Genomic DNA, 27,967 nt, shown 5'->3' on the forward strand with positions numbered 1-27,967 from the left:
TTTTATTTCTGACTATAATGCCCAAGAACTAGAAAAAAACAGATAACTGGTAATTGCTAAAATTATGAAATGATCACAAGATATTTAATTTGTTCGCTGTGACATGTGCAAGATTATGTACAAGCAATATTGATGTATTGTCATAATTCATCTTGTAAATAGTACTTGTCATAATTACTCCATGTTTGAAATTACTTTGTATTCTTTTTAGAGTTTTTTACACACTTGATCATTTTTAACTATTATTTAAAAAAATAGCATCATTTATTCTTCATTCCATAAATAGTACTTTTTTTTTCATTATTAGCATATTACAAAAATAAAGCCCAACATTCATCTTCTTCACTCCATTTTTTAAAATCTGATGCATATGTGAATGCCACCTAAATTCAAGATGTATTGATTTATACGTCTTTTATATTTTGTATATCAATTATTACTTTAATTCAAAATATATTTTTATGTATATAATTTTTGTATATTTATTTGTGAAGTGACATCTTATTTTAAGATGTATTTTTAATGTATATTTTAAATATATTTTATATGTCAAGTGTCATTTTAATTCAGGATGTTTTATATATATATATATATATATATATATTTTATGTATATTTCACATGTTCAAGTGTCATCTTAATTGAAGATGTATTTTTTATGTATATTTTTTGTATATTTTATGTGTTAATTCAATATATATTTTTTTATATACGTTTTGTATATATTAGCATATATTATTATCAAAGTAAGATCTTTATGTTAAAAGGGAAGAAAGAAGGAAGAGAAAAACTTAAGAAAAATAATTAAAAAGAAAACGAATGGAACAAATTTAGAAAATATATTGGCTTCAGCAGAAAATAAAATTAAGAAGAGGAAGAAAAAGAAGGAAAGCTAATAGATAAAGAGAGAAAAAAAGGCATGATTTTTATACAAATAATTATTGACTTCCCATTCAAATTGCTTATGTTTAGAGATTAATAATTAATATTCCTATTTTAATGGAATTGTGTGCTACAAATATAAATATTTTCCTGTCACAACTGTAATGTTAGATTTCATGCTACGAATTTATTATATTTCTTTTAAATTGTGACAGTTATGTAAAGTTCTCATATTTTTAAGGAGGAAATGGGCTTCTCGGTAAGGAAATATACTTTAATATCTCTTATGTGTAAAAAAAATGATATGGTCATAAAATTAAGGCATAATACATAAACATCCCCTTAAATTTGTCAATACTTTTTAGTTGAACACTTAGTGGGCGTTTAGACATAAAAATTGTAAAATTTCAAAATAGGAGAATTTTATTTTTTTTAAATAAAAATGATATTTAAAATTTAGGGTTTGTGTTTGGACATGAATATAATTTTGGGTTGTTTTTAAAATTTTGTGAGTGAAAAAAATTTGAAAAACAGCTTTTTAAAATTTTTTAAATTTTCCAAAATGCATCTGAAAATTAGAAATTTTATGAACAAACGTTGATTTCGAAAAAAAATAAATTTATTTTGAAAAAAAGAAAAATAAATTATGTCCAAACGAGCTCTTAAACTAATGAAAGTACCTATTGAACGCTTGAAGCGAACCATAAATTGTGTACACAAACTGGTGACATGGCATGGTGTATGTAACACACCACTATTGAGGCGTGGGAGAGGCATTATCTTTCTATTTTTAAAGGTTCGCCGGTGGTAGGTGTAAATTTAGCTTTATAGTATAACGCTAAGGGCAAATTTTACTGGATATTATACCGAAAGTTAAATATAAATAATATCCGAAAGTAGAGGGATATATTTGACCATTCTACCTTTCAAATTCAATGTGACCAAAACATTTACAGCCAAGACTAATTTTTTTATTTATAAAATCACTTAAATTCAACAGAAAGAGGGTACCACATAATTACTTTTATCTTACTCTATTACTCTCCGTCCCAACTCCTCCCATACTCTACCGCATCGCCATCCCTACACAACCGCGAACACCAAGCCCAAATTTAATTTCACTCTTTCACATCTTAGAGCATGTTTGGACATAAGAATTTTTTTAATTTTTTCCGAAAAAATTTCATATTTTTCGAAATTAGTGTTTGGCCATAAAATTTTTAATTTTCACCTGAAAATAAATTTTGGTCAAAAAATTATTTTTCAAAATTTTTGGCTTTTCGCTCAAATCATTCACAAAATTTCAAAAATAACCCAAAATTATATTCATGTCTAAATACAACTCTAATTTTCAAATATCATTTTCAATTAAAAAAAAATTCACATTTTTTTTGGAATTTTACCATTTTTATGTCCAAACGCCCACTTAGTCTCCATGCACGGCCATGGATTTCACTTACAAAAATCATCACACGGTCTCAAATAACCGGCCACCACAAATAAATATCGTATTATTAGATTTGAAAAAAAAAAAGAAGCAAAAATAAGGAGATGGGTTCTCACTGAAAATTTGAGCTTTGGGTCTTTGTTCCTATGAGGTCCTGATGGTGAACAATTCCCTTTAAAAAAATTGATGGTTTCAAATAATCTCTTTTTTATGCTTGAATTTGTATACACTCGTATTACTAATCAATCTTGTCAATGAAAAAAGCAAAGAAAAGTATTCTCGTTACGTGTTCTGAAAAAGTGGGGGAAGAATGGGTTTAAGAGAGGAAAAGGGGTCTGATTTCCCCTCAACATTTCTCTTTACGTGTTCTCTTCTCATTGGTTTACTTGCCACGTCAAGAGCAAGTGATTTACCCACCATTTTGTTTGTTGGGAGTAGTGCTGTCAAAATGAGACCATATTTTATATACCCTTCTAATTTTAAGTAAGGTAAAATTTGGGCTTCAATTCATATTTAATCCGTAGAAATTCGAATATTTATGGGTAAAATATGGGTAAAATATGAGTTAGCCTAATAGGTTATTTTTTAACTTTTGCTCAATCAAAATACATGATATCATTTTTGAAATGGAAAATACTATAAAGGTATTCCAACCCCTCTTCCTCGTATGTTTTTTTGGATCTTATATATATCGTAGAATGAAGTACCACATGGGTGGATATATATATGAATCCAAATCTGTCGAATCACTCATGTTATGATCTTCTACATCCTGGGTCGTCCCATTGTCGTTTTACAGCACGAAATTACCTGATGTTCGCTACTAATAAGGGCGGGGAGACGTTAACCTTTCGCTATTAGTAAGCACTCCCCTAGTTTTGACCTAATGAGCTTTCTTTACGTTGAGTTAATTAACCCGATGGGTTCGCCTAGATGCCTAGATAAGAACGAGCTGGTGGGAAAGAGCTGGAGATCATGAATAATATTTTCTCACTATAATCGACTATGTGAGTACTTTTTTCCCTTTTAAATATTGTAAGTACCGTTTACTATATGTTAAGCGTTTTTTAGAAATATCTTGTTCTTTTTAGGTGCATACTCGAATACCAAATATAATTTATGAAGCAGAAGCAGAAGCAGATTTGTATAGTTTTCCATTTGTTCTTGAAGAGTACATTGTTAAGAAAGAGAATATTTTTTCCCACCTGTACTACATCATTTAAAGAGATACACAAGAGTACATTAAGAATTTGTATTTTTTTTCTTTTTTCCTTTTTATTATTATTACTATTATCATTATTATAATTATATATATTTTAAATTTATTTAATTATCTATTAGATTGTAGACAATATATGAAAAAGGTGAAAATACACAAAGTCATATATTATTAGTGATATTGCGTGAAGTGCATTAAGCATATTTTCTTTCTAAAATAATAGTTGTCATATTTTGTGGAAGAGTAACTTAAGTTTACAATATGATAGTCAAATTTGAATAAATTTAATGATGAAAAGTATATATTATTCCAGTTAAACTTATGTCACTAAATAATTTGAACAAAGAAAAATTATAAATTGCACTTGAAAAAATATTACACTTATATAATATGGGTTAATCCATACTCAACCTGTCTATTTGACATCCAACCCATTTTTGACCCGCATAAAATATGAGCGGGTTGAGACCGAACCCATTTTTAACCCGTCCAAATCCGACCCAATCTGTCCATTTGCCACCACTAGTTGGAGCTGCAAATTTTGTGCCTAATTGACATAATTTGTGTTCACTTCAAGTGTTCAATTGGTATTATCCCTAGTATAGGTGTTCAAATAAAAAATATTGCCAAGTTTAAGGGACCGAGGTAAGTAACCTCCACTTCCAACCAAGAGGTTGTGAGTTCGAGTCACCCCAAGAGCAAGGTGGAGAGTTCTTGGAGAGAAGGATGCCGAGGGTCTATTGGAAACAGCCTCTCTACCTCATGGTAGGGGTAAGGTCTGCGTACACACTACCCTCCCCACACCACACTAATGAGATTATACTGAGTTGTTGTTGTTGTTGTAAGTTTAAGGGACCGCCTATGAAATTTACCTAAAACTAAAAATAAGTTTGTAAAAAATCACAAACCATTACCTTGAGGGAATTGGGATCAACTATACCATCCACCACCCCTCCACGTGATGTACAAGTAGCCAGCTTAAATATTTTTTTTTATCATTATCATATTTCTAATACTTGGCATTTGCCATTTCTCAAATTGAAAAGGTCCCTTGGCCCCTCAGAGCCATCAGATTTGGTGGTGGCTAATTTGGCAAGATGGTCTGCCTCCCTGAAAAAATGCATGAGATTGACATTTGCTTGGCTCAACACTTGTATGGATCTTCTTCAATACTAGTGAAATAAAGTCCGTGTTGCGCACGGGCCCAATATTACAATTAAAACTGTGATAAAAGAAAAAGAATTTAATATTATACAATTTTATCTAGCCGCATATTTTTTAAAAACTTTTTTAATCAATGTTCTCAAGTATCAAAGAAAACCCTTATAAAATCTTTAACTGCTTAGGTGTGCTTTGCCTATATTAGCTAATGAATAATTACTCCTTAAAATATTCTTTATGTCTCAACTTTCTCTAGATTAAACATTACGTATATACTAATTGGGGATTGAATAATTTTAGCTAAAATTTTAGATAAAGTTATTATATTTAAAATTTGAGCATAATGTTAAAGATAGTTATAAATAATAATTGTGTGTAAGATATATTTTTTGAGGGAATATCAACACAAATTTGCATCATTTTTTATTTTCGTAGAATAATCAAATCAGTTTCAAGTGCTAGTAATAAAAATAGACATATCAATTGCAATTCAAAAAGTAACTAACTTAAAATATTATTAATTATCGTTTTTTTCATAACACAAATATTCTAGTGATCCGATCCATTGAATTTAGGATGAATAGCAAATATAAAATAAATTAATAACTAAATTAGTAATTAATTCAAATATTTGCATTTTAAATAAATAAATTCATGATAGTATAAGGTTTAATATGTTAGACATAATATCATAAAAGTTAAATTAAAAACTAATTTAAAGTTGTAAATTAATATAAAATCTCAGAGTAACTTCTATTTAGTTAATCATACTTTTGTTAGAAGAAAAAGGTATGCACATGCCTTCAAATGAAAGAGTTGTCGTACAAAATACTTTTAATGTTTGAAAGCATCAGCAACTAATTAAATTGTAAATTATTATATCGTATTTACTTTCTTCATGAATTCATAATGTTTAAAAATTTAGATGAATATGAATATTAATTATTTACTTGCTGGTACAGTTAAACTTCAGCTTAGCATATATAATCTATTTCTATGCAAATATTATTTTTTATTTAGTGAATTAATTCTGTTACGCTTTAACTTGTCAATTTTTTATATTGAACAATTGATTTAACATATTTTCTATTCATACTCAAAAATTTATTAGTTCCTGATGGCATAAAATTTAAATATTTAATTGAATTCTAATAGAATTTCATTTTCAGTTTCTATGGTTGGAATGAATTAGCTACCAAAAAGTATTTGTATTTTGTGCAAGTATGAAACATGCAACTTTTAAGGAAAAGTGGGTCTCACAATTTGTATGTGCATTCTACTGTATTAGATTTAGAAGTAGAATACTAATCTTACCATAAATAATAATAGAAAACTTTCTTAATATTAGAAGTAGAATACTAATCTACACTCATCCATAAATAATATTTGAATACTAAAATCCAATGTTTGAAAATACATAACCACCAATATTCAACACTGAACTTTTATTACCAAAATTTATAAGGTGAAATATTTAAATACTTCTTAGAATGTATCAAATAAAATAATTATAATCTTCAATTTTATTAAAGTAAAATATAGATGAAATACAACTTCAAGAACTTTTTTCCTTTTAACTTCAGTCAAATCAAATTATTCAAATGACCGCTAAAATAATTAGAAATAAAATAAACAATGGCTAAAGTTGAACTATAACGTAGCAAAAGTTAAACATGCGTTAAATTTGGTCCAAACTCTTTTGGCCTTTTTTGAAGGTTGCCCTTGGAGTAAAGAGATTAGTAGTATTTTGTTATACTTCTAATGAACAAATTAAGGTTAATACGGTCAATTTTATTATTAATTAATGCTTAAAAATAAATTTCTTAATATGTGTAAAAATAACCAAAAAATTAATTAAGCGGACCGGAGGGAGTAATATTTAGGCATGTTATTTTTCGGCGTAATTATTCAGTGTAAAAACTGGTAGAATTATTGTTTTGGCTTCAGACTTAATGCTTACTTGTATGGAAATGTATACTTGTGTCTATATTTTTACTCTTATTAAGAGTTTTAGCGATCCCTGGATGAGAATGGAGAGCTAGGTGTGAAATGTAAAATCCTTGTGGGCCCACATAGTTAGTTAAGTGGCTGTTTCATAAAGGATAAACGTAGCACGTGGAATGAAAGTTGGACCCACACTTTGCAACAAAGATTGGAGGGCGAATTGGTCAAGCCACATAAAAAATGCATGATAACTGTACTTCTTAACCAATGATAGTGCTCTATTTGATGAAGTTACCGAAATGCCCTTACAATGCCAGGCAAGTATGTTGACCTGGTATCTGCTTATTCCCTCTTCTATATAGTAGTAAAGTAATGTACTAAAAGTGGTTTATTGTTATAAGAAAAATCAAATTATGGTGGATGTCTACTCTTACTCCATGGTCTTCTCAAGTGTTTAATGACATATTTAATAATATATTTCTATGCTTAATGACATATTCAATGACATATTTTTCTTCACTTTTCATGTCTATATAAAGGCCTTGTAATAGATAAGAAAATACACACAATTGAATAAGAAAATCTCTTCCTTCTCTCTATCTCAATTTCTTGTTCATGTTTTACTAAATTGCTTTTATTTCATAACAACATGTCTTGTTCATGTTTTACTATATTGCTTTTATTTTATAACACGTTATCAGCACGAATTGCTCATTTCATGATCTTCTACGTCAAGACTATGTAAATTATAAGCAGACAATGAGATCAAGTACAATGAAAAACGTCTTGGATGATAATACAAAGATAAGTTTTACATCAATCTAAACCCTGTTCATACTTTCATATATTTGTATTAACTTTATGTGCAGTATTTAGTTAAAATATTTTTTTCAATTGTATCCACTGAAATAAAGAACTGGAAAGGTATGTCTTTATTTGCTACATCTCTTATAGGAAAAAGATAATATTCTAATATATATATATTCTGACCTTTTACATACTATGATAAATAATTATTAAGGTAATTTAGTAATAATATTTTTACCATCACATGATGTATTTCATTGAAAGTAAAATTATCAAATATGTTGGCGATTTTAAAGTATCTTACAACTTTGGCATTCGAATATACAATCAATATAGACTCATTATAGTTATAATTTATAATAGTCACGGTTATGCATTAAGCCTTAAATATTTTTGCTGGAAACATAAGGCTCATTCCTTCGTATTGAATTTTTTTGGTGAAGTTCTTATAGTCTTAGAAATATAAGTGGTTATAGGTTATCTGCAACTTTTTTCTAATTAATTTATTAAAATATAAAAGTGATTGTATCATTTTAAAAAAAATGGCATATATCCTAACTAGCATTTTTGTTGTAGAGGAACTGGTTCAAGATTGAAATAGTTATATATGTCTTTTTGAAAATTTATTTATTTATGCCTATAATTATGAAGTAATAATATTTTAAAGGCTCGAGTGCGAGTCCTAGTGAATTTTGGCCTATTATGACAAAGATTGAGGGTAAGACGATGAGTTCGAGTCCCAACGCACTATTATGTAGATGAAAAGACGTTCGATTCAAATTCCAACGCATTATGGCCTAGCATGCCTTTATATGGGTAAGACATTGGGTTGGAGTCCTAATGCACCATATCGATAATAATAATAATAATAATAATAATAATAATAATAATAATAATAATAATAATAATAATAATAATAATAATAATAATAATAATAATAATAATAATAATAATAATAATAATAATAATAATAATAATAATAATAATAATAACTAAAGAAAAAATAATATATTTTTCATGAAAAAACATGAAGCTTGTTCCACTTGATTTGCTCCATTCTTGAAGTGAATGTGATAGCAGTGCATGATAAGTCTAAATAAAGACAAGTGGTTGACCAATGAATGTGGGCGTACGAAAGGCCAAAATAATAATAATTATCACTATGGTAATTATAAAAAGGGAGAACAAGACAATGTTTACCATCAAATTGGTATAAAAAAAATAAATCACATTGTATGATTATACTCCATTCTTTGAAGAAAATGTGACTTGTGATAAATATTGAGAATGCATACGCATTCCTGAAAGTGAATGTGAAAATATATATGTGATAAAGATTATGCATAATAATGTACTTGTGCATGATTTGATAAATACTACAACTAACCTCTAAGGGAGGTTTGAGACAAAGAAAGATAATGAATATTATTGTGTAGTTACATGAATATAGCATTGGTCGCATACATGTGATACGCCAAATATTTTGTCAAGCCTTATGAAAGTTATTAAAAGCAAAATTAAAGTAAGAAATTATTTTGCTTATGATGATTTTGAACATGAAGGAGACATTCATTATATGGATGGCGTGACAAAAGATCTTGTAGTACAAAAGTAGTTAAGAGCTCTGAAAGAACTAATTTGTTACTACCCGGATGAATAAAATTGTTCATGATATTAATATTGTAGTAAGTCTCAAAAAAAATATTTTGATTTACAAATATCTTAGCCAAAGTGGTTGGCATATTGAGACTATAAATGAAAAAGAAGATTGAATATCTTTATATTACTATAATCATACCGGGTAAATATGAAAGGTTACATCTAGATCCTCGTATGAGAAAATGTGAACGTGAAGTTCAAGTGATAATTCATTTATAAAATATTGCGAGGCGTATTTGCTGACTCAAAACTAAATGTCATATTGAGCTGAATATGCCCCAAATAAAATAAAATTCATAATGCATAGAGTCTATGGCATGCATGAAGCATAATAGACTAATCGGTTCCAAAGATAAAACTCATTGAAGAATGAAAGGAGTAAATGTTCAAGATGGTCATAATAAAGAGGCAAGTTCTCTAGAAGAGCACCACGACATAACACTTCATAAGACCTCATGAGAGAGGCTCAGGTACCTGAAAATAATAAGATAAAGAGATCTCAATAAGGTATGACTTTATTGGGTAATAATAGAACTGATATAAAATGATCGTTGACAATATTGTTAATATAATGTAGCGCTCAATATCATTAATATTGACGAGGATCTTGAGCTCAAATCTGTCATAAAATTTGGACAGATAAATGATTGGCCAAATGAAAAATACGCAATGAAAATTGATTTCTCCTGAAAATATGAAGTTGGACGGATAGTCTCAACACCTAAAAGTATAAAGCCAGTGGAGATATAAATGTGTTCTTGTGCGGAAAAAAAAGTCAAGTCGATAAACATAATGACGACTTGTGTCACAAGAAAATTTGTAAATATCCTGGCATTGATTATACATGTTCTCATATGGTGGATGTCGCCATTTCAGGTTTTAATCTGGCAATACAAGAAAAACGTGATATGCGTATAATGGAAATCATTGAAGGATTTAAATTTTTCTAAAGCATATTAAGGTTTCCAAGAAATTTATTAAATAAATCTTCAAAAATCCTTATACGGATTGAAACAATCAGGGCGCATGTGGTATAATCGCTTGAGTGAGTACCTGTTGAAAGAATGGTACAAGAATGATTCAATTTGTCCTTGTGTTTTTATAAAAAGATCTTGTCACAACCCCAAATTCCCTCCGTAGGATGTCGTGATGGCACCTAGTCTCTAAGACTAGGTAAGCCTATCAATGCGGAATAATAATAAATATCTGAAATAAATAAACTACAATTCAAATAATTTCAACTCCTAAAACCCGGTAGAAATAAGTCACAAGCTTCTAAGAATTTATTCTCAATGTCTCTATATGTCAAGGTCTAAATAAAATATAAGGAAGCAACATAAAATGATAGAAGGGGACTCCGGAGTCTGCGAACGCTGGCAGATATACCTCGAAGTCTCCGTGCGTAAGTAATTCACTGACGTCTAGGCTGGTAAAATGTACCTGGATCTGCACAAAAAGATGTGCAGAAGCGTAGTATGAGTACACCACAGCGGTACCCAGTAAGTGCCAAGCCTAACCTCGGTAGAATAGTGACGAGGTCAGGTGAAGCCCTACTGGAATATAATAATGGCATGGTAAAATATTTATCAATGTAGAAAAATAAAATGACATTGAAAATGAATCAAATAGTATGTCACATTTAATGACATCAAATAATTACAAATAATATCTCGTGGAATCAAAACAGAATTTCCTTCAACTTTATGAAAATCACAACAATTAATCGAAAGCAACTATGGCCATAAATCAATATCAACAAGGGTACTCACGAGGTACCGCCTCGTAGTCCCAAATCATAAATAAATTCACAATATCTCATTTTCTTATATCACCGCGGGAGCCTTCACAATTTATTTTAAAAAAAATATTTTTTTCGAAATAGCATCCCGCGTTTTAGCTACCCTTATCACACCGCATGACTTCTAGTAGTTCCCCTACTAGCCACGCGTATCAAGCCACCCTTATCTCACCGTATGCGTTTCAACACCCAGACCTTATACCACCGCATGCGTATCAATATCACAATATATCACAATTTGCACCTCAAGTGCCCAATATTTCAATTTTTCCAAAAATAAATCGACAACAATATTTTTCAATAATAAAGAGCTCACGGCTCATGCCAAAATAATCCAACAATAATATTTTTTCACAATAAAGAGCTCACTGCTCCATCACAATGAGTACAAAAATATTCAGGAGTAAATAATTCAGGAAAATAATATTTCAAAATCTTTAATACGTTGCTTCAATATCAAGTTTAAAAATGTCAAATACTTCATATTAATAATATTTAATCTAAAGAAAATCAACCTTTAAATAATGCACAGAATTAAAGAAACCAAGTTTCAACTAAACAGGTCAAACAATTAGTAGGAAAAGGTCAAACAAATTTGAAGTATATATCTCATATCATTGATGAAGAATATAACAAGATAAAATAATTTAATAAATGCGCAATAGCGATCTACACAATTTAAAAATATAATCTTTCACATTTAGCCCGTGTACATACTCGTCACCTCGTGTACACGACTTTCAACACATTTCAATAATCACATTCATATTAATTCTAGGAAAAATTTCTCCCACACAAAGTTAGACAAGTCACTTACCTCGACTTGCTCCAATTTAACTAAGTATTATGCTTTTTCCTCGAATTTCTGACTCCGATCGACTTGTATCTAGTCATAATTAATTCGATACAGTCAACAAAAATTATAGTAACCAATTTCATAAGAAAATATTACGTTTTCATTAAAATCCGAAATTAGCTCAAAATTTGCCTGTGGGGCCCACATCTCGGAATCCGGCGAAACTTACAAAATCCGACAACCCATTCAATTACGAGTCCACCCATAATAATTTTACCAAAATCCGATAACAACTCGACCTCCAAATCTTAAATTTTCGTTTCTATGAGATTTTCTAAAATTTTCCAAATTTCAATCTCAAAACACTAATTAAATGGTGAAAACAATGATATATTCGTGTATATTGACCAAATCCGAGTTAGAATCACTTACCCCAATATTTTTCCTTGAAAATATATCAAATATCGCTTCTGCTCAAGCTCCAAGTTGTTAAAAATGGCGAAATGGACGAAGCCTCCCTGTTTTTATAACTTACAGATCTGTCCAGGGTGACCTCGATCATGGGGTCCGATCATGGAGTTCGATCATGGAGTCCGATCATGGGGAGTCCGATCATAGGGAGTCCGATCATGGAGTCCGATCATGGGCTGCCTCGATCATGGGCTGCCTCGATTTGTAAGGGACCTCGATTTGTTAGGGACCTCGATTTTGTAAGGGACCTCGATTGTTATGGATCTCGATTTGTAAGGGACCTCGATTTGTAAGGGACCTCGATTTGTAAGGGACCTCGATTTGTTATGGACCTCAATTTGTAAGGGACCTCGATTTTGTCAGGGACCTCGATTTGTAAGGGACCTCGATTTTGTCAGGGACCTCGATTTGTAAGGGACCTCGATTTGTCATGGACCTCGATTTGTAAGGGACCTTGATTTGTAAGGGACCTCAATTTCTTAGGGACCTCAATTTGTAAGGGACCTCGATTTGTAAGGGACCTCGATTTCTTAGGGACCTCGATTTGTGAGGGACCTCGATTTGTCATGGACCTCGATTTGTTATAGACCTCGATTTGTAAGAGACCTCGATTTGTTATGGACCTCGATTTGTTATGGACCTCGATTTGTCATGTACCTCGATTTGTTAGGGACCTTGATTTTGTCAGGGACCTCGATTTTGACAGCAGCCCGATTTTTGACAGCATTTCCAGCAGAAAAATTGCAGCAGCTAAGTCCCACTTTTGATTCGTTAACCATCCGAAACTCACCCGAGGCCCTCGGGACCTCAACCCAAAATACCAACAAATCCTAAAACATCATACGAATTTATTTGAAACCTCAAATCATATCAAACAACGCTAAAAAATCACGAATCATGCTCCAATTCAATCTTAATGAAACTTAGAATTTCCAACTTCTACATTCGATGTCGAAACCTATCAAATCAAGTCCGAATGACTTCAAATTTTGCACACAAGTCATAAATGACATAACGGAGCTGTAAAAATTTTCAGAACTGAATTCCGAGCCCGATATAAAAAAGTCAACTCCCCGGTCAAACTTCCAAACTTTAAATTCCTATTTTAGCCACTTCAAACCTAATTTTACTACGGACTTCCAAATAAAATTTCGATCACGCTCCTAAGTCCAAAATCACCATACGGAGCTGTTGGAATCATCAAAATTCTATTCCGGGGTCATTTGCACATAATTCGACATCCGTTCACTATTTAAACTTAAACTTTAAATATTTCATCAAAATTCCATATCTCGGGCTAGGGACCTCGGAATTTGATTCCGGGCATACGCCTAAGTCCTAAATAACGATACGGACCTACCAGAACTGTCAAAATACTTATCCGAGTCCGTTTGCTCAAAATATTGACCAAAGTCAATTCAATTGAGTTTTAAAGCTCTAATTCATATTTTAATCCATTTTTCACCTGAAAACTTTTCGGAAAATTTTATGGACTGCGCACACAAGTCGAGGAAGGATAAATAGTGCTTTTCGAGGTCTTAGAACACAGAATTAATTATTAAATTTAAAGATGATATTTTGGGTCATCACATTCTCCACCTCTAAAACAAACGTTCGTCCTCGAACGGAGTTAGAAAAAGTACCTAAGCTGGTGAATAAATGTGGATAACAGTTGCACATATCAGGCTCGGTCTCCCAAGTCGCCTCTTTGACCGGATGACCCGTCCACTAAACCTTCACGGAAGCAATGTTCTTTGACCTCAGCTTTTGATCCTGCCTATCCAAAATAGTCACTGGTTCCTCAACATTAGATAGATCCTTGTCCAACTGAACCGAACTGAAGTCCAACACATGAGACGGATCGCCATGATATTTCCGAAACATGGAAACATGGAATACCGGATGAACCCCAGAGAGACTAGGTGGTAGTACAAACTTGTAATCCACCTCTCCAACTCTCTCAAGAATCTCGAATGGCCCAATATACCTAGGGCTCAACTTGCCCTTATTCCCGAACTTCATCACACCCTTCATAGGCGAAACCCGGAGCAATACCCGCTCACCAACCATGAATGCAATATCACAAACCTTCCGATCCGCATAACTCTTCTGTCAAGATTGGACTGTACGAAGTCAATCCTGAATCAACTTAACCTTTTCCAGGGCATCCTGAACCAAGTCTGTACCCAAAAGTCTAGCCTCGCCTGGTTCGAACCAACCCACTGGGGACCGGCACCGCCTGCCATGCAAGGCCTTATACAGAGCCGTCTGAATCTTTGACTAGTAACTGTTGTTGTAAGCAAACTCCGTAAGTGGTAAGAACTGATCCCAAGCACCCCCAAAATCTATTACACACGCACGAAGCATATCCTCCAGTATCTGAATAGTGCGTTCGGACTGACTGTCCGTCTGAGGGTGAAATTTTATACTCAACTCCACACGAGAACCCAACTCTCGATGTACAGCCCTCTAAAACCGTAAGGTAAACTATGTACCCCGGTCAGAGATGATAGATACCGGTACACTGTGATGTCTGACAATCTCGCGAATATATACCGGAGCCAGCTGCTCTAAAGAGTATGTAGTAATCAGAGGAATAAAATTAGCTGACTTGGTCAATCTATCCACAATCACCCAAACTACATCGAACTTCCTCCGAGTCTGTGGGAGCCCAACAATGAAATCCATAGTGATCCGCCCCCATTTCCATTCTGGAATTTCCAACTTCTGAAGTAATCCCCCCGGTCGTTGATGCTCATATTTCACCTGCTGACAATTTAGGCACCGAGCTACATATTCCACTATGTCTTTCTTCATCCGCCTCCACCAATAGTTTTGTCTCAAGTCTTGCTACATCTTCGCAGCACCCGAATGTATGGAGTACCGCAAACTGTGAGCCTCTTGGAGAATCAATTCACGAAAACCATTTATATTTGGCACACATAGCCTGCCCTACATCTGTAATACATCTTCATCTCTAATAGTGACTTCCTTGGTATCGCCATGCTGAACTGTGTCCTTAAGGATAAGTAGATGGGGGTCATCATACTGACGTTCCCTGATACGATCATAAAGAGAAGACTGAGAAACCACTCAAGCCAAAACTCGACTCGGATCGAAAATATCCAATCTGACAAACTGGTTGGCCAAGGCCTGAACATCCAAGGCCAAAGGCCTCTCTACTTCCGGTAAATATGCTATGCTGCCCAAACTCTCCGCCTTACGACTCAAGGCATTGGCCACTACATTGGCCTTCCCAAGATGATAGAGAATGGTGATAGCATAATCCTTAAGCAACTCCAACCATCTCCGCTGCCGCAAATTAAGATCCTTCTGTTTAAACAAATTTTGTAAACTTCGGTGATCGGTGTAGACCTCGTAATGGACACCGTACAAATAATGCCGCCAAATCTTTAAGGCATGAACAATAGCTGCTAACTCAAGGTTGTGTACAAGATAATTCTTCTCATGCACTTTTAACTCTCTGGATGCGTAGGCAATCACCCTACCGTCTTGCATCAACACTGCGCCGAGGTCAATACGCGACGCATCACAATACACAATATAAGATCCTGAACCTGTAGGTAATACCAACATTGGGGTTGTAGTCAAAGTTGTCTTAAACTTTTGGAACCTCTCCTTACATTCCTCGGCCCATATGAACGGAGCACCCTTCTAGGTCAATCTGGTCTTAATAGTTGTTCATAATCAATTACAAAAACGTCAATTAACTTTATGTTAACAAAAATCTCGTTTTAAACCTTCACAATACTGATAACGAGATACGAGATATGAAGACCTCATAATTATTTACCCGAATTAACGAGTCACCTTTAACGTCACCTAGGAGGGAACCTACCTCGTAGGTTAAAACTCAATAATTACAACACAAAATTGGCAAGTATGCACCGAGAATTTCATATAGAATTTTCAAATAAGCCTAACAGGCATGACTCCCTATTAGTACTATAGTACAAGATAAAATTCACAAGGGAGAACTTAAACACAAGAATTTTCCTCACAAGGATCTCGTCCTTATATAACTTCCACCGCAGCTCGTAGCCCGATTTAAACATATCAGTTTATATTAAAATGCGAGGATCTCGTCCTCGGTTCTGAATCACAAGTAATATGCACATTGTGCCAATTGAAAATTTCCATTTTCTCCTTTTAAATAATTTCGGTTACACCAAATCACAACACATAATGAACCCCATACCGGTAAGGCATATAATTCACAATTTGTAATTAATTATCCGTAAATTACATAAAAACTTACCGAAATGAGTAACAGAAAACCACATTTAGCCTCACAGGTCTTATTAGTGACCAACATGGAATGATAGGCGTAGTTATCTCCATGGAATCTCCCAACAAGAGTAAACACATAAGTAGATTGTAGAATTATGAAACTCACTCATAAGTGGAGCACAATAGGAGGACTCGTCTCGATACTCAGAACCGAATCAAGTTAAGGAATTTATTCCTTTATATTGTATCAAGGTCGTACATGTAACGACACCAAATGATTTAGCGACCTCCGCCATACCATAAAACAAATATATCAATGGTTGGGTCTCCACCTCTAGGACACCTTCTACCCGTCTGTCCTCCACCCCTAACTGGTCGTGTGGGTAGTGTAGTAACTGCAATGGGGCACATAGCCTGAGTGCTTTGATGAAATAAGTCTCTCCCAAGTTTTTGACAATTTTTCTCATGATGTGCCTAGTATCACCGTATTCATAACAACCCCTTTGCAGGTTTGGATGCTCATATTGAGTCTGTGCAAGATAACTGGAATAACCATTGTAGGAACTCATGTCGGTGGTGCATTAAAAGAACTTACTGGAGCACCCCGAGTAATCTGATGTGCGGACTGGGCTGGCCGACTGCCTGAGCCCCCTCCATAATGATTTATACTTGCAGAGTAGAATCCACTTAATCCCCTAGAACCTCGAGACGTCTTGGTCTCCTTAGTTTCCTTTTTTTTTTTGTTTTTTTTTCCTCACCCCGAACACATTCTAATATCTTGGTAATTTGTACAACTAGCAGCAATGAAGTATCAGCTTATAGCTTCCGAGTCATACAAAATTTTACGATCATAATTGAGTCCTTTAATGAGTCTGTAAACTCGCCCTCTGGCTGTAGGAAGCAAAGTAGGAGTATGACGGGATAACTTATTGAACTTGATGGCATTTACTGACACCGTCAATGGTGACCTGGCGCAACCGTTCAAACCCTATGCGCCATGCATTACGGAGAGTCTGGGAAATAAACTCTTTAAAAAGCATTTCTGAGAACTGAGCCAAGTGGGCGGTGTTGCATTGGTTGGTCTGCCCTCTTCATAGGCTTGCCACGAACACCGGTGGAGAATTATCTCTCCCAAGGAAAATTTCTTCTTTTGTTATGTTGACTCAACACTGTTGAGCTGACCCATTTCTTAACATACTCTTTGATCACAAAGATCACAAAAGTAGAGCTCCATACAAACAAATCTTGGCACGAACCACATAGTCCAGAATCTCGTCAACAACTGTACTTCCTCCAAAGCACCCCCAAATCCGCAACAATGAATTCCACGCTGAGTAGACCTTCTACAAATTTAGAGTTGTTTCTATAACTCCTTTGATATTGAAGTATAGGATTATTAAGGAGGCGTACATACCGCAAGTCCCAACCTTATCCTCTACGAAATCTCAGGCCTTAAACATGTGTAAATTTTAGGGAACCTTTCAGTACCACATATATACATTTCAGGCCCAAAACCGATATAATACATGACCCCACAATCCACCTATTGATAGTGGACGGTGTGAAGTCATAGGTCACAACATCCGATGATCCACAATAATAACCTTCACAGCTCGTATAAATCAACCAGACGCCAATGTCCGTTGCACCCCGCACATGATTCACTAGGTGATCTCTCAATACGCCCACATCTTCAGTCGCAACCACACGTTAAGGCAATGTTTGAGCATTTCTGGCTCCCTCGTAGTCCATCTGCGGCATCACGAACCGTCGACGCACAACTGATATTGAGTGCGCAATGTCATACACGAGTAGATACAAAGGAATATAAGATATATGTTTCAAGCTAAATCAATGTCGCACGATAAGGAATCAAAGAAATGAATATTTCCTAACAGTTCCATAGCCTCTCGAAGATAAGTGCAGATGTCTCCGTACCGATCCACAAGACTCTACTAAACCTGCTTGTGACTCATAATACCTATGAACCTAGTGCTCTGATACCAACTTGTCACAACCCCAAATTCCCTCCGTAGGATGTCGTGATGGCACCTAGTCTCTAAGACTAGGTAAGCCTATCAATGCGAAATAATAATAAATATCTGAAATAAATAAACTACAATTCAAACAATTTCAACTCCTAAAACCCGGTAGAAATAAGTCACAAGCTTCTAAGAATTTATTCTCAATGTCTCTATATGTCAAGGTCTAAATAAAATATAAGGAAGCAACATAAAATAATAGAAGGGGACTCCGGAGTCTGCGGACGCTGGCAGATATACCTCGAAGTCTCCATGCGCAAGTAACTCACTGACGTCTAGGCTGGTAAAATGTACCTGGATCTGCATAAAAAGATGTGCAGAAGCGTAGTATGAGTACACCACAGTGGTACCCAGTAAGTGCCAAGCCTAACCTCGGTAGAGTAGTGACGAGGTCAGGTGAGGCCCTACTGGAATATAATAATGGCATGGTAAAATATTTATCAATGTAGTAAAATAAAATGACATTGGAAATGAATCAAATAGTATGTCACATTTAATGACATCAAATAATTACAAATAATATCTCGTGGAATCAAAACAGAATTTCCTTCAACTTTATGAAAATCACAACAATTAATCGAAAGCAACTATGGCCATAAATCAATATCAACAAGGGCACTCACGAGGTACCGCCTCGTAGTCCCAAATCATAAATAAATTCACAATATCTCATTTCCTTATATCACCGCGGGAGCCTTCACAATTTATTTTAAAAAAAATATTTTTCCCGAAATAGCATCCCGCGTTTTAGCCACCCTTATCATACCGATGACTTCTAGTAGTTCCCCTACTAGCCACGCGTATCAAGCCACCCTTATCTCACCGCATGCGTTTCAACACCCAGACCTTATACCACCGCATGCGTATCAATATCACAATATATCACAATTTGCACCTCAAGTGCCCAATATTTCAATTTTTCCAAAAATAAATCGACAACAATATTTTTCAATAATAAAGAGCTCACGGCTCATGCCAAAATAATCCAACAATAATATTTTTCCACAATAAAGAGCTCACTGCTCCATCACAATGAGTACAAAAATATTCAGGAGTAAATAATTCAGGAAAATAATATTTCAAAATCTTTAATACGTTGCTTCAATATCAAGTTTAAAAATGTCAAATACTTCATATTAATAATATTTAATCTAAAGAAAATCAACCTTCAAATAATGCACAGATTTAAAGAAACCAAGTTTCAACTAAACAGGTCAAACAATTAGTAGGAAAAGGTCAAACAAATTTGAAGTATATATATCATATCATTGATGAAGAATATAACAAGATAAAATAATTTAATAAATGCGCAATAGCGATCTACACAATTTAAAAATATAATCTTTCACATTTAGCCCGTGTACACACTCGTCACCTCATGTACACGACTTTCAACACATTTTAATAATCACATTCATATTAATTCTAGGGGAAATTTCCCCCACACAAAGTTAGACAAGTCACTTACCTCGACTTGCTCCAATTTAACTAAGTATTATGCTTTTTCCTCGAATTTCTGGCTCCGATCGACTTGTATCTAGTCATAATTAATTCGATACAGTCAACAAAAATTATAGTAACCAATTTCATAAGAAAATATTACGTTTTCATTAAAATCCGAAATTAGCTCAAAATTTGCCTGTGGGGCCCACATCTCGGAATCCGGCGAAACTTACAAAATCCGATAACCCATTCAATTACGAGTCCACCCATACCAATTTTACCAAAATCCGATAACAACTCGACCTCCAAATCTTAAATTTTCGTTTCTATGAGATTTTCTAAAATTTTCCAAATTTCAATCTCAAAACACTAATTAAATGGTGAAAATAATGATATATTCGTGTATATTGACCAAATCCGAGTTAGAATCACTTACCCCAATGTTTTTTCTTGAAAATATATCAAATATCGCTTCTGCTCAAGCTCCAAGTTGTTAAAAATGGCGAAATGGATGAAGCCTCCCTGTTTTTATAACTTACAGATCTGTCCAGGGTGACCTCGATCATGGGGTCCGATCATGGAGTCCGATCATGGGGAGTCCGATCATAGGGAGTCCGATCATGGAGTCCGATCATGGGCTGCCTCGATTTGTAAGGGACCTCGATTTGTTAGGGACCTCGATTTTGTAAGGGACCTCGATTGTTATGGATCTCGATTTGTAAGGACCTCGATTTGTTATGGACCTCGATTTGTAAGGGACCTCGATTTGTTATGGACCTCAATTTGTAAGGGACCTCGATTTTGTCAGGGACCTCGATTTGTAAGGGACCTCGATTTTGTCAGGGACCTCGATTTGTAAGGGACCTCGATTTGTCATGGACCTCGATTTGTAAGGGACCTTGATTTGTAAGGGACCTCAATTTCTTAGGGACCTCGATTTGTAAGGGACCTCGATTTCTTAGGGACCTCGATTTGTGAGGGACCTCGATTTGTCATGGACCTCGATTTGTTATAGACCTCGATTTGTAAGAGATCTCGATTTGTTATGGACCTCGATTTGTTATGGACCTCGATTTGTCATGTACCTCGATTTGTTAGGGACCTCGATTTTGTCAGGGACCTCGATTTTGTCAGGGACCTCGATTTTGACAGGGACCTCGATTTTGACAGGGACCTCGATTTTGATAGGGACCTTGATTTTGAGCAGCCCGATTTTTGACATAACGGAGCTGTAAAAATTTTTATAATTGAATTCCGAGCCCGATATTAAAAAGTCAACTCCCCGGTCAAACTTCCAAACTTTAAATTCCTATTTTAGCCATTTCAAATCTAATTTTACTACGGACTTTCAAATAAAATTCCGATCACGCTCCTAAGTCCAAAATCACCATACGGAGCTGTTGGAATCATCAAAATTCTATTCCGGGGTCATTTGTACATAATTCGACATCCGTTCACTATTTAAACTTAAACTTTAAATTTTTCATCAAAATTCCATATCTCGGGCTAGGGACCTCGGAATTTGATTCCGGGCATACGCCTAAGTCCCAAATAACGATACGGACCTACCGAAACTGTTAAAATACTTATCCGAGTCCGTTTGCTCAAAATATTGACCAAAGTCAATTCAGTTGAGTTTTAAAGCTCTAATTCACATTTTAATCCATTTTTCACCTGAAAACTTTTCGGAAAATTTTATGGACTGTGCACGCAAGTCGAAGAAGGATAAATAGTAATTTTTGAGGTCTTAGAACACAGAATTAATTATTAAATTTAAAGATGACATTTTGGGTCATCACAGATCTGGATCTAAATTTGTTATAATCACCGTGTATGTTGATGATTTAAATATCATTGGAACTCCTAGGGAGCTTCCTAAAGCAGTAGACTATTTAAAGAAAGAATTTGAAATGAAAGATCTTGGAAAGACAAAATTTTGTCTTGGTCTACAAATTGAGTATATGAAAGATGGAATTTTTGTCCATCAATCAACATACACTAAAATGATTTTAAAGCGATTATATATGGATAAAGCACATTCATTCCGACTTCATGAAAATAATGAAGAGCTTCTTGGTCCCGAAGTACCATATCTTAGTGCAATTGGTGCACTAATGTATCTTTCTAACATTACAAGGTATGTCATAACTTTTTCAGTGAATATCTTAATAAGATATAACTCTGCTCCTACAAGGAGACATTGGAATGGAATCAAACACATATTGCGGTATCTAAAAGGGACTACCGATATGGGATTATTTTATGGCAATGATTGCGGTCCTGATCTTGTTGGTTATGTCGATGCTGGGTATTTATATGACCCACATAAGGCTCGATCTCAAACAGGCTATGTGTTTACATATGGAGGCGCTGCCATATCTTGGCGATCGACTAAGCAATCAATCGTGGCTACTTCATCTAATCATGCTTAGATAATTGCTATTCATGAAGCAAGTCGAGAATGTGTATGGTTGAGGTATATAATACACCTTATTCGAGACAAATGTGGTTTGAAGTATGACAAACTACCCACAATTTTATATGAAGACAATGCAACATGCATAGCCCAGTTGAAGGGAGGATTCATAAAGGGGACATGACAAAACAAATTTCACCAAAGCTATTTTTCACACATGATCGTCAAAAGAATGGTGATATCAATGTGCAACAGATCCGTTCAAGTGATAATATGGGCTGATCTGTTCACCAAATCTCTACCGACGTCAACCTTCAAGAAACTAGTGTACAAGATTGGGATGCGAAGGCTCAAGGATGTGAATTGATGCTCCCATCAGGGGGAGTTAATACGCATTGTACTATTTTTCCCTTACAAGGTTTTGCCCCACTGGGTTTTCCTTGCAAGGTTTTTAACGAGGCAATCAAAAGGCGTATTTCTAAACATGTGTACTCTTTTTCCTTCACTAGGATTTTTTCCCATAAGGTTTTTTCCTAATAAGATTTTAACGAGACACATTATCTATGGACATCCAAGTGATTTACTGTTATAAGAAAAATTAAATTATGGTGGATGTCTACTCTTCCTCCATGATCTTCTCAAATGCTTAATGACATATTCAATAACATATTTTCTATGCTTAATGACATATTCAATGACATATTTTTCTTCACTTTTCATGTCTATATAAAAGTCTTGTAATAGATAAGAAAATACACACAATTGAATAAGAAAATCTCTTCCTTCTCTCTATCTCAATTTCTTGTTCATGTTTTACTAAATTATTTTTATTTTATAACATTTATCAAATACTTGTATTTTTAGAGTCGCTACTTTTATTTTTTTTAGCTATATAATAATAATAAGTGAAGCTTTGTTGGACGACCAAGGGTAAAATCGTCATTTCACACGTGAAAGACAACTCTCCCATTTCTACGATAATTTACATGTATCTCCCTGTTAAACAACTATGAAGGCTAAAAGCAACAGATTTATGTGAAGATCTGGGTCTCAATCTCCAACCACCGCGAAATCTGAGCCCTTTAAATTTTTATGTGTGAAACTGCGTGCCTTTATTTCTTTTGCAAAATATCTGATACAAACTCTAGAATCTCGGTAGCTTTCTGAAGGACTACTCTCTTAATAGATCCATTCATCTTCTCAGCAATTTTAGGTAAACCCTCAATTTTTGATTTTATCTTCTTCTACTTCTTTTCAAATTTTGTCGATTTCATGCTGCAAATTATTGTTGTTATTATTCATTTTAACTTTCTCTTCTATGTGCTTGTTCATTCCATAATCTAAAGAGAAGAGAATCAGTGAAAGTATTATATCTTATGGTCAAAATAAAGTACCCTGGAATTAAGGTCTGCCCTTAACTTAAGTTATGCAGCTATCTTTTATTCTCACTCTAGGAGCACATGTTTTCCATTAGAAGACTAATTTAACGATAAAATTGAACACAGATTTTTCAATGAACGATCGCTTTATGCTTTACTCTTCGGTCTTTGAATTGAATTTGTGACCAAAGGAATGTTCTTTTTTTAGAATGCCTATTTAAACAAAAGGATTCATAAGTGATGATACATGGCATTGCTGAATTTCTTTTTATCCATTTTGTTGGAATATGATGGTCACACATTTCTGAATGCCTGAACAGGTTCGCCAAAGTGAAAATTGCTAAAGGGGGGAAATGAACACTTTTTTCTCTGTAACATGTAATTTTCTCCCTTTGTTTCTATTTTCTTTAACAAAAATTGGTTACTACAACCAACATATCAACAACAACAACAACAACCCAGTATAATTTCACTAGTGGGTCTGGGGAGGGTAGTGTGTACGCAGACCTTACCCCTACCATGAGGTAGAGAGGCTGTTTCCAATAGACCCTCGGCATCCTTCCCTCCAAAAACTCTCCACCTTGCTCTTGGGTGACTCGAACTCACAACCTCTTGGTTGAAAGTAGAGGTTGCTTGCCATCAGAGCAACCCCTCTTGTCTAACTTAACTAGAACAAAAAGATTAGAAAAAATAATCTTTGCTCACTGCAGCCAAATGTAAAAGCTTTTAAGACCTTAGCTTTAACTTTTTCGTACTCTTATATAGTATTCTCCTATTGTTGTTTCTTTAGGTTTCAACCTCTGAAATTGTGGATACATACATCAGCAACCTATGTATATGACGCAAGTTATCCCTGTTATGTTCTATTTCTGATATGCTCTCAAACTCTCAAACATCATTGAGTATGAACACAAGTACTATATACATCATATGACACCACAATTGACAACTAATACTTTATCTATAAGCTACAGATTCACTTTCACCGCAACATTCCAGTAAAATTACATTTTCCGATCTACGAAAGATAACAAAATTAATTTCTTTTAAGGTAAGATACCCAAAATGATCGTCATTTACTATTTTTAACCTTGTTGCTGAAAGATAACAGAACAAATAGGAAACAGTTCTTTGCGCCTATCGAGAAAATACCTTGCTTACTACTAGCCTTACTTTTGAGTGTAAACATGACGCAGAAAGGCTTTTTCTGAACTTCCACATTTGGTAAAGATAGTTAGAATCTTTAAATATAATGTTAATTATTGTGCTATGATCTTAATAGAAACTTCTGTCCTCTGTCTGAGAACTATACAGAAATGAATTTCAGAATTCAAAATCGAGATAGCTTTTTCCTTTTAATCTTACTTATGCATTATACTGGATTCAAGTCTTGGAATTGTTTTCTTCAAAAGATGAACTAATATCCTTTCTTTGTTTCACTTTCAAAACTGATCAAACGGATAGGCCTAGGAAGCTAAATAAACCAAAAAAATAATCAGGATAGGAAAAGTAGTACATTATGTGACAATTAGTGGTTTCTAAAAATGTGTTTGTTTAAGTTTCCTCAAGAAATTTTTGCAAAAAGTTTTTATTTTTTAAAGCTATTTGTTGAAGAAGTGGTTTAAGTGTGTTTTTCTAAGAAGTGACATTCTTTCACTCCCAAAACATTTGCAAATTCTCAGAGTTCTCCTCCACTTACAAAATACTCACAAATTATCCTGGTTTTCTTTTTCTGCTGATACACGAGCTAATTATATGTGGCGCTTAAGTATTGTGTCACATATTTTACGTTTATTTTTTTCAGCAGCAACCAACAGTTAATTTAACAAACAAGAAGAAGAAAGTTAGGCAAACAAAATTATATTATTCAGACGCCAAGAACAAACACAGGGTTTGAACAGAAGTAGGAAACTCAACTTGCTTATATAGAGAGGAACACAGAAACACAGTTCTGATCCTTTATTTAAAAATAAAAATAAAACGATCACCGAGATGAAAAAAGCACTCAATGGTTTAGATTTCAATGGAGTCCACCAGTAAAGCGATGATGTGAGGTTTTAGAACCTTTTCTGGATGAGTGTATCCATCTTGATTCTGCTTGTAAGTGACATCTATAATACGAGCGAGATTGAGAATACGAGTGAGAATTTCTGTAGAAACAGGAGTTGGTCGAAGAATTCCTTCATTCACATCCTTCCATGCTATCTCAGCCATTTCTTGGAATTTTTCCATTGCTACTTCTGTTGATACGCCATAATCCCTCATATAACACTCAATTCCTGTTGCAATTTGGCCCCTACCCTTCTCAACCTAAAATAGCAATTACAATTATATATATTTTTAACCGCAACAATCATATAAGATGCTTTAATTTAATGTAATGCGATCGATGTGTACCTCATATGTGGCAATGTCATCTACAACTCGACATAATGTTACATTGGCTTCCAAAATTTTAGGGTTGGTAGCCAACCACTCAAAATCTTCCCTGGCAGCTGATTTCATTCCCAAGTAGGATGTTGTAGTTAGCAAGTAATATGTGCTAGTAGCTAATGCATTGTTAAGATACTCAGAAACAGGTGGCATATATCCCTCAATGAACCACTTTGCTTCGACAAAATAATTTCTCACAATTTCCTTCATCTATTTAACACAAACAAAAATTAATCAATATAATATTCCAACAATAAATCTGATTATAAAGAAAAATAAGATAGATATAAAACGTTATATATAAATCAGTGAGTCATACTCTTTCTTTCGCATAGTGGACAACATAGGATCTGCCATCCGTTGACAATTCCTTTTCATAATCTTCATAAAGGTCTATAAGAGCCTTAAAACTGATTTTCATGTAGTCTGGGAGTCGATCAATTTGACTAATATCCCACCTAATACATAAAAAAATTTAACATATAGTAAGTTTCCCATTTAAGAAACCATCTAATAAATTCATAAACTGTGGAAACACGAGTTTATACCTCTGTATGGCATCAGTGTAGACCTCAAGTTCTTTTACAATGCCATAAGCATCGAATGTGTCATCTACTATCGAAATCATTGCTATAGTCTTAGCAAGCATGACACGAGCCTGAGAATATTGAGGTTCAGCATACACCCCCATCGTCCAAAAGTAGCATTCAACAGCTCTATCCCTAGCATATGGAAGTGTTGTCACAAAATCCAAATCTTTCCACCACCTACAAAATAACCTTAGAATATGAGAAATTATTATGAACAAATAATTTATATGTTTTTTTACGTAAAACATATCATTGTACCTTGATACTTGGCTGAGTTCTTGTTTATGCAAAATCTGAAGTAAGTTGTAATCTAATTTAGCAAATCGAAGTAGCACATCATTTTTCAGTTCCTCCTCTTCGTAGATAGAGATGAAGTAACGCGTCTCCACTCTTGGAATGCTTTTATGCAGAGATTGGTCAAGGGCATGCGTCACTTGCTTACTCAGAGGTGACTTCAAAGGTGGAGCTACAAATTCAAGATGAGCAGTGGCAAAAGCAAGTGCCTCTTCCAAAATATCCTCTCCATGAGTCCTTACATGTGAAGCTTCGTATAAGCTCAATAGACCCTTTGCATCATTACTAAGACTAAGAGACTCCTTGAATTTTCCGTTTGCGTCTTGGAATCTGCTGAAAATTTCTGGATCATGAATAAAAACAAAAGATTAGTTTTCATGCAGCAAAAGTTGAAAAATTGGTGTAAGAATATATAATGGACCTACTTGGGGAGATATTGTAACCATGTTGTCTCAACATTCGAAATTGAAGGGCACAAGTGTACAAATCATTGTACTCATGACCTTCAAAGTTTGGATCTTCTTTATAAATCTCATCCAACATGTCTTCTATTTGTTTCTCAAAATGATAAGCTAAGCCAAGGCGCTCAACAGTGTCTATCAGATTCAGCTTTTCAGCCAATGATCTTTCACAAGCTGCTCCCAACATACTCCTTGTTTCCTCCTTCAATGTTTCAATCTCTTGACCATATTTTTCTGCCACCTGTGAATGTATTTATTAAGTTCATGTAACTTCAACTTAAAATGACTATGCATAATATATAAATACCTGATTGTCAACAGAGAATGAATGGAAACTGTCACCCCAAAGACTTGGAGAGAAATTGGCAACTGGACGAACAATCTTCTCATCGTTGTTAATGAGGGCAGCTTGGGCCATTTCTAGAAAACTGGATATAAGCTAGTGGAAATTAAAAGCAAGTTAAAGAGGTTTTTT

At 34.2% G+C, this 27,967-nt stretch overlaps 1 protein-coding gene and 1 long non-coding RNA gene across 2 annotated transcripts; one reads left to right on the forward strand and one right to left on the reverse strand.

Annotated features, from left to right (window-relative positions):
* The first annotated feature begins 23,357 nt into the window (after positions 1-23,357).
* LOC138894930 (uncharacterized) lies at positions 23,358-27,582 on the forward strand. The gene is made up of 2 exons (XR_011409123.1): positions 23,358-23,548; positions 27,148-27,582. It is a non-coding gene; the product is annotated as an uncharacterized lncRNA (long non-coding RNA).
* On the reverse strand, positions 25,559-27,931 carry LOC104113418 (viridiflorene synthase). The gene is made up of 7 exons (XM_070179659.1): positions 27,800-27,931; positions 27,457-27,733; positions 26,996-27,374; positions 26,696-26,914; positions 26,467-26,605; positions 26,112-26,357; positions 25,559-26,024 (listed from the first exon to the last, which is right to left on the reverse strand). Exons 1-7 carry the CDS (start codon positions 27,908-27,910, stop codon positions 25,728-25,730), a joined length of 1,668 nt encoding a protein of 555 aa, XP_070035760.1. The 5' UTR covers positions 27,911-27,931; the 3' UTR covers positions 25,559-25,727.
* Between the last annotated feature and the right edge of the window lie 36 nt (positions 27,932-27,967).

Source organism: Nicotiana tomentosiformis, chromosome 1 (assembly GCF_000390325.3).
Source record: "Nicotiana tomentosiformis chromosome 1, ASM39032v3, whole genome shotgun sequence".
Classification (NCBI taxonomy): domain Eukaryota; kingdom Viridiplantae; phylum Streptophyta; class Magnoliopsida; order Solanales; family Solanaceae; genus Nicotiana; species Nicotiana tomentosiformis.

Bases quoted from the DNA above. Each gene is read 5' to 3' on its own strand.
- LOC104113418 (XM_070179659.1), bottom strand. From the start codon at position 27,910: ATGGCCCAAGCTGCCCTCATTAACAACGATGAGAAGATTGTTCGTCCA. The intron at 26,915-26,995 runs GTACAATGATAT...GTTATTTTGTAG, and splicing joins GAACTCAGCCAAGTATCAAG to GTGGTGGAAAGATTTGGATT. The intron at 26,025-26,111 runs GTACACATCGAT...TTGCTATTTTAG, and splicing joins ATGACATTGCCACATATGAG to GTTGAGAAGGGTAGGGGCCA.